The 8,790-nt window shown below is 34.6% G+C and overlaps 1 protein-coding gene across 1 annotated transcript; it reads right to left on the bottom strand.

The window, feature by feature from the left end:
* Positions 1 to 225: 225 nt before the first annotated feature.
* On the bottom strand, positions 226 to 8,037 carry LOC111012101 (GTP-binding protein-like protein). The gene is made up of 11 exons (XM_022286141.2): positions 7,684 to 8,037; positions 6,957 to 7,145; positions 6,808 to 6,861; positions 6,380 to 6,490; positions 5,284 to 5,346; positions 4,349 to 4,603; positions 4,091 to 4,237; positions 3,982 to 4,009; positions 2,979 to 3,049; positions 2,141 to 2,200; positions 226 to 630 (listed from the first exon to the last, which is right to left on the bottom strand). The coding sequence occupies exons 1-11, from the start codon at positions 7,900 to 7,902 to the stop codon at positions 562 to 564; spliced, it is 1,266 nt and encodes a 421-aa protein (XP_022141833.1). The 5' UTR covers positions 7,903 to 8,037; the 3' UTR covers positions 226 to 561.
* Between the last annotated feature and the right edge of the window lie 753 nt (positions 8,038 to 8,790).

Below are 8,790 nucleotides of genomic sequence, written 5' to 3'. Positions count from 1 at the left end.
AAGAACATGCCAGTGACTTTACAACTTACCACGCCAAGGTAATGACAATGCTTCCATTGTTCTTCATAGCTCAAACTCCAATAGTAGTCCAGCCCAGTAATTCTGTCTCAGTCCTCTTTATCCACGTGGAAACTCTTAGTCTTCTACTCTCGAGGTGAAGAAGACCAAGGAAAATTTCCATGAACATTTCCCGGGAAAGGAAAAGGGATTACTGGATTTGTATAATAGAAGAAAGAAAAAATAAATGCTCATAAATAATTGATTTAATACCACCGGTTACAGATCCCCTTCCCACCGCCAACCAATTACCCTGCCATTTTGTGTGTGTAATTCTTCATTTTGTAGCCTATTACTATCTTCTCATGTACTGAACTATGCACTCTACATTCAAAATTGTAAACTCATACTTGGCTGCCATAGATCAACAAAGACGAACTGAAACAATGAGGATTCCCAAAAACATCACATAAGAAATTGACTTCGAGTCTTCAACTGACTTTGCATGAAGAAAAATCACTTCATTTTCCGCCTCTCGGACACCTTGGTCAAACTCTGAAACCGCTAAACATTGAAACGAAAGAGCATGATATCCCCTTCCTGGACAATATATTCTTTTCCCTCAGCTCTCAACTGCAATAACATGTAAGCTTCAGTGAGTGGAGGAACTCCTTTCACTATTGATGGAACAAAAACGCAGAAGCCTTGAGGCCTCGTCCAACAAAGGGCACAAAAGAGAAAATTTACTGAATAGAGTTCAAGAAAACTATCCCATTCAACAAAAATCACAAGGAGAACATCCTGAACCCAGCTCAAAAGGAGATATTAAAGTACATAGCACTCTCTCCTCCTAAGACAAATTCCTACCTCAAAGGTTGTCTGAAGCCTGACATACTCATAAATTTTTTACATGCTTTATTCATAACGGCCATTTCTTCTCTTTTGTGCGTGGATTCTCATTAACATCAAGAAGAACGTAATATTCCTCCATAACCATACCCATCATAAAAATTTGGCCATTAATGGACGGTAGGCAGAATTATCAGTCATTCTGTATATAACATGACATTTCCACCGTTTTATTTAAAGTAAAAAACAGATATTTCATTCGGCCGTTTCTTTTTAAGGTAAAAAATGGATATTTCATTGATGATATGTGTTTAACCCTTGAATTTTGAAGACACGTCATTCCATCTTAATTAAAGGGGGAGTCAACTGAGCACAAGGTCAGGTCAGGACCGAACTGGACACACGACCGGGCTGGACAACAAGATAAACGGTTTACACCACTATTTATGCCATAACCATCAAACCGCTCCCCCACTCAACACGCAAGTTCCCTATTTTCATGGAGAGGGAACCGTTTTATTTCAAAATGAGGAGCCAAACTCCTCAACGGTCATCTTTTTGCCTTCTTCATCTATAAATACTATATGGGCAAATGAAGACGGTATGCGAAAGAAAGATTAACAAACATACTCTTATATTACTTACTTGACACAGAGATTAACTTGATCGTCGGAGTGCTATTTTATCTTTTGCAAGTTTAAGATCCAAAAGTGTTCTCAAGGAATTATTGTGATTATCAATTTTTCGGTAAGAACAATATGAAATATACAGGTACCCCAAAGGCTGGATTCCAAAAGGGTCTTCCAGCTAGTTAACAGAACATTTAGGCTATAATTTGTAAAAGAAGAGTAGTAATGTTTACGCACAGCCAAGAGCTAAGAGCATAACTTTATCAAAAAAATATTAAATGGGAGAAAAGTGTTGTTGATGATCCTGTTGTTCCTTTCCATTCAAATACTCCAAAAAATATTTCAAAAATATCGCAGCAGCTTTTACTTTCTCCTATTCCTCCATGATAATAGAATTGTTAAAAAAAAAAAAAGTAAAGCCACCACATAGCCATCTCCAGTGGGCTACATCCTCTGAGGTAAATGTTAAGCTTGAACTATGACCCATTGGCTCCACGGTAAAATGTTACATGGACTCGTTCACTTAAGCTCATAAATATTAGTCTATTTAAGTAATTTAGCCACTGATTTTGTGTGAAAGATTCAATGCCATAAATATCCCATGCTTTTATACATACCTCTATTTGTTAGAATTCAAAGATATAGTAATGAAACTACCAACTTACAAGTCCTTTCTCCCTTGCGGCTGCAAATGAACCCGCAGCAACAAAGTCATCATAGGCCACCTAAGTAAAATAAAATAAAAATTTCAGAAAATGAAAATCCGGAGATACAATTTAAAGAAGAAAAGGGATGTACAGAAACATGGATTCTCATCACCTAAGATATAGGCCACTTGGAGTAACTAAGAAGGATATAAGTAAATTCTTCCGCTAGTGGAACAGGCCTATTGCCTATTGATCTTTTGAATTAGTTAATTCATTTGCTTATCTGTACCGTCATAAGGTAACAATGCTTGTTGCCTCATTCTAAAACTTATATAATATAGTTTGGTTATTCTTTTCAGTAAAGGATAGCTTAAAAATTCTTATTCAGTAATTCCATTTTCAGAAAATAACAACTGACACGAAAATAGTTGTTTCAATAAATTCCTTGAATTGTAGTATGAAACATTTAAATATAAGTACTTCTTATTCGTAAATAAGAGAGAAGCCTTCAATTTCTCTCCACTCCACTTGCATAAAGGAATTTGAATGATATACTTAGTTTTATTAGTTGGTTTGTTTATCTGCTAAAAGGTTAAAGCTGAATACAATATACATCTTTACTTTCACAAGTAAGATTTATTTGTACATGTAGAAGTTTAACTGAGAAAATTGAAGGCTTTCAAACTCTCAATTTATTAGCCAAAAATACTAGTAGAAAATCTAAAGATGGCAGCGGACTAAATTGAAGGAGGCCATTGAGTCTTGTAAATTTTGAAGGATTTACTGAGCATGGTTATAAGGGGCCGAAGAAACAGATTACAGATTGGTGGAGATGCTATAAAACATTTACTCTCACCGTCTCTGCACGGATGAACCCTCTCTCAAAGTCGGAGTGAATGACTCCAGCAGCTTGTGGTGCAGTCATTCCTAGATCAAATCAAATCAAATCGAACAATTAAACACCAAGGGTAGTCATATTATGCAAATTATAATGTTTCTTTCATACTTCCAGAAATCATGCATGATTTGAGCTTTGTTAATCAAAATAGTAATGAAGCACACCAGCGAGGAGGTGATAAACATAAGTTAAATGATCAAATGCACCTTAATTCAATAAGGTTAGCTTTTAAACTTTTGAGATTAGCAGTAGAAGTATACTACTTTTAATGGTATTTCTATATACCCACCAATTTATCTCTGTCGGTCATACTGGCAAAAGCAGGGGTTTCGGCCGGTTTACCTAATATTGGATTTGAGCACATCTAAAAAGAATCAAAATTCTTTCTAAACATATCAAAAATTCTTTCTGAACATATCAAAATTTCACTCATCCACCCACCAGTGTCCTCTAATTTTTTTTCTAATGAGACGTGCAAGCTTCCTACTGGTCAAATGAGGGCTTCAAACTCCCCTGGGAAGAGGGTGGCAAACAATGGAGGCCATGGCAGTTAGTTTGATACAGAATAAATATGCCGTTGCACTTAAAATTGTAATTGTCATATACTTTTAGCAATGTCGTGAATCAAGTGTAACATTCTAGGTGTATCATTGGAAAAACCAGATCCTAATTCATCTAAAATGAACTCCATGAGAATAAACTAGTGAACCTAAAACTCCCTGAAAAAACAGATTTAAATATAATCTCCAACATCCATTGTTATAGAAATTATTGTACCAGTATTTGGACCAAGTTGCTATAGAAGGATTTGTAACAGATCCCACATAGAGACCAATTTAGCATATATCAACATAGAAATCTTTCTTCGGCATACATAAACTATGCATGCAAGGAGTAAATCCATTGAGTAGAATCAGGCCAGTATCAATTAATTTACACAATTAGCAAAATTGAAGCAAACCTGAAAGTATGGTCCAGGCTTTTGTTTCCTGTAAAGGCCCCGCAAACAATCTATTAAATGGATATAAAAATTGTAATAAAAATATGAAAATTATTGTCCAAAACCCTACCTTTTCGCCCGAAGTAAAATATGTACGGAGTCCCAAAAGGTTATAGGTTGCCCTGATAAGATTTCCAAGGCCACTTTCACTTACACCAAGAGATTTTAAATACTCAAACCTCTCTTCGGATGGAAGTTCTGAGAGCTCTGACTCAACCTGAAAATATAAAGCTCCTTAGTTCAAATTTTCACCACTCATTGTCAAAGGCTTTAGTCTAACTCATTTTGCAGGAAATGACTGAGAGACAGATTTTTAAAAATTTCCAACCTGTGCAGAAACTGTTACTATTCCGGATTGCAACTCTGATGCAAGAGTCATAACTTCTTTAACATGAGGATTACTTGCAGGTTCCGCAAGATCAGATTCTGCAACATTGGCCACATATATAACTGGTTTCACTGTGAGCAGGCAAAGATGCTTTATAGCATCCTTTTCAAAATCTGTCAAAGTTACTGATCGCGCTGGCTTTCCATCCATAAGGACCTTCTGAATTTTTTCCAATGCAGATTTCTCTGCTTCCTCCTTGAAGAGAGAAGAGAAGAAAACAAAAGTTCAAGAAAATATATGAACCACCCGTGGGTAAAAAAGATAATGCGAAGAGAACGAAATGGATGGTAGCATCATTAGGAAACATGATGATATAAGGCACATACATATAATGATATAAATTTGGGAGACAATTCAAGAAGACACGAATGCCTTCAGAAACAAGGTATTAATAGTATATTTATCAAAGTTTCAAACATAAAAGTGTTGTTTCCAGCAATTTTACTGTTTGGACCACAGAATCCAAAAATGTCTTTAAATAATGACTTCGTCAAAGAGGTTCAGGTCTTGAAAAGGGCACTGGTGCCCTAGAGTATAGGGGAGCAAAACTCCGACTCACCGTTATAAAAATAATAATAATAATAACAACTTTGGCAAATAGATATTCACTTAATCAAATTAAGTAAATCTAAAAACAAGAAATGGAATCTGGGTTAGATACCAAACAAGCCCTTCATTTGCATTATAACCTTATTTTTCCATTGCTAATGATTCTTCTTCTTTGACCAAAACATTTTTAGATTTAGATCAGATTTTTACAAACAAATCTAATCATACTTTTAAAGCAATGTAATAGTTAAATCTATCACAAAATTATTATCGAGGGAACAATTTATAGGAAAGCAGCAAGCAGGACTTGTGCGAGATCAACACACCTTGACTTTAGATTGTGAATCCCTTGCTTTGCCTTTCTTGAGCTTCTCTAATCTTTTCTCAATCTGCATCTCTTTTAAAACGTAAAATTTAGTTTGATCAGAACATCAAAATAAGAGCAAGGAGACATCGCACTCAGTGGATTCTAATGAATTAATCAAATGTCATAGACGGCAGAATGTTAGAAAAAACCTATGCCAACACAACCAACTACACTGCTAAGACAATTTCCTCAAGGAAATAATCTTGCTCCGAGAGTAGCATCTTATAATACATTTGTATGCATCCAATATAAAAATCAAAAATAAGAAAGGCAAACATTAAACATTTTCTTATTGATGCGCCCAAACTAGGGAATGAGCTAAACTACTATGGTCAAAGAATTTTTCACTTCTTTTTTCAGCTCAAAAGTAGAAACCATGGTGGCACCATTACTCATACATTATTCTTCAATTTTTATAATAATCTCCTTTGACATGAGTTGGGAGAATAGCTTATCTTCCCTCCATTTTCCTTACTTCTCTCTTTTCAATGAAAGTCATTTCTTAAAAAAGACAATGGTATTAATAATTTTTCGATCAATCACTAGTATTCTATAAATAGAATGGGAAAAGTATTACCAATTTTTGGAAAGAACTTAAAATAGCTGTATCAACTTTCGATGTTTTTATTGTTTTTTTTTGTAAGAACTTTCTGATTTATGGTATTTTTATTCAGGTATCAAAAGCTCTAGCAATATCAACTCTATGTTACCATAATTTGAACCATCAAGGATAGAAGAGAATGAAAGAGGGCACAGAATGCAAAACGTTCAAACAGCTCCTAAGTTCTAAGACTTCTTTAATTTGAACCATCAAGGATTGAAGAGAATCAAAGAGAGGACAAACTGTCAAACGTCCAAACAGCTTCTATGTTCTAAGACTTTTTTTTTTCTCTTTAGAACTCTAAAGCATGGGATCTCATCAAGTCGCCACCCCTGTTCCCATATAATGAGTAAACTTGTAAAGACCCGAAGGCAAAATTTCACATGATTATAGCCTGCATACCAAAAGCAGCAAAAGCTTGCGTATGAATATGGAAAAGGCTCAATGATATTACCTGGTCCAAATCTGAAAAAACAAGCTCTAAGTTAATCACATCAATATCAGCTTTTGGATCAATTTTCCCATTGACATGAACAATGTCATTATCCTCAAAACAGCGGACAACCTGAAATAAAATAATAACAATAAACTCTTTAACAGAGCGAGATTAAGTACTGAAAAAGGCAAGAAAAACCCAGATTATTCTTAGAGCTTCCACGACATTGCTTGTACCTACGAGACGTGCATACGTATTATAGAACAAAAAATAATATAATAATATAAAATAAACAATTTTTATAAAACACTTAATATTGCATCAGACAGTTAATATTGTAGAGAAATAAACCAAAACGTCTGTTAAACCGGTATTATTCTTAAATAAGTAAGTATGTATTCTGAGTATGATGATGAAATTAAAAAATAATTAAAATATAAAACAACCTGAAGTATTGAGTCCACCTCACGAATATGGGATAAAAATTTATTTCCCAATCCCTGCAGTAATCAAAATAAAGGGGAAATTGTTTTTTAAAAAATCCAATAAATACCACGAATGCAAGATAAATGAAAAATGAAATTCGTAAGCTTACCTCTCCTTGACTGGCGCCTTTTACTAACCCAGCAATATCTACAAATTCTATTGATGCTGGGACCGCTCGTTGAGACTTGCTGAGGTCAGAAAGTTTATGGAGACGAGGATCTGGAACAGCAACTATTCCTACGTTTGGTTCTATTGTACAAAAAGGAAAATTAGCAGCTTGGGCCTTACCGTTTTCAACCTGCAAAGTTAAAACCATCATAGATAATACACCTCAGGTGAGATTGATGCAAATTCCCTAATAGAAGAATGAATTGAAAGATAAATCAGTCCAGTTCACGGAATTAAATATTTGAAGAGTAGTTCAGAAGTCAAGTAAGCTTCCACAATCGGTACTGCGTTGTTTCTCAGAAAAAAGCATGATAAACACCAGTATAAAATCAATTACGATGTATCTCGCATCAAAATGTGTTAAAAGATATTCTGATCGGAGAAATTCAGTTAGAAGAAATCAATAACGTTCATTACACCGAGTGAACATATCAAATACGAGAATCAAGCGCTGTTAGTAGGACCGTGGAAAATCAAAACAGTAAAATTCAATAGTTCGTAACTCCTGGTGCACAATTTCACTATCCACCATCTGAAACGATAATTCTCCAATGGATTATTTAGAAGCAATGGAGTATTTCGAAAGTAACCATCGGCTCCATAGCTCAGAATCCCAATTACTGCTAATTTTGAAACATGAGATACAGAGAGAGCAGAGATTAGCTTACAACGGCATTGAAGAGAGTGGATTTTCCAACGTTTGGGAGGCCAACAATGCCGGCTCTGAGGCTCATGCTAATCTTGGACGCAGAAGAAAAGCGTCGCCCAACCACCATAACACGGTCGAAATGAGAGGCTCTGGAGAATAGAGAGGGAGTTCCGAAGAAGGAGGATTTGGAGGGGAGGAGCAGAGCCGGAATAATGTGAGAGCAAGCTGCTCTGGCCATGGCTGCCGCGCACCTGTTGCAGCTCGGACCAGAAACACAATCCGATGGAGCGAAAGCGAAATCGTTATCGCCGCAAAATCGACAATTGAAATCGAAAGGTGCGAATACCAGAAATTCTATTGACCATACACAAGGATTTTTTTTTTCTAGGCTAAATTAAAAAATAAATAGTTAAGAAAATCGTAAACTTTACTATTTGTTTCCAAAATACTTTGCGGTTAAATTTCAATATTTTTCGTAAACATTTGTCATTTGTTTCAAAAATATTTTGGGGTTAAATTTCAATATTTTTCATAAACATTTCAAAATTTCGAACTTTTTATTTAACATATCTTAGTGATGTTTGCTAAAAAAAATATATTTCGGACGTAAGGGATCCTTCAAAATGTATTAAAATACATCTTATTTTTGTATTCTTATTAAAATAACAATCTATTTGTATAACTTTAATTTAAAATTTAGTCTTTGTACTTAAAATTGGTAAGAATTTACTAAGTAACAATTTTGGTCCATGTAATTTAAGATCGGTAATCATTTAGTTTTTATAGTGAAAAATATCATCAAAGTTAAAGTATCGATTTTTGTCAAATAACGATTTAGTCTTTATAATTTATAAACATATGTTCATCATCGATTTATTGATTTACATTATAAAATTAAAAAAAAAAACTTAGACGGGAAAGTGGTTGAGATAGCTCAGGCGATTAGAAGAGAGGATTGAAAATCATCATGTCAGTAGTTCGAATCCACCTCTAAGCAAATGGTCCAAATGACCAAAGACTAATTAATTGCATGGATACAAACTAAAATTCGGTGAGTATTGGAACTCTTTAAATTACAATAATAATTTTTTAGATGGTGTATGTGTGTATTTTTTTTTCCAGTTTA

This window comes from Momordica charantia (assembly GCF_013281855.1).
Source record: "Momordica charantia cultivar OHB3-1 chromosome 11 unlocalized genomic scaffold, Mcharantia_2.0 BLBB01000011.1, whole genome shotgun sequence".
NCBI lineage: Eukaryota > Viridiplantae > Streptophyta > Magnoliopsida > Cucurbitales > Cucurbitaceae > Momordica > Momordica charantia.
This window is presented reverse-complemented; position numbering and strand designations above follow the sequence as displayed.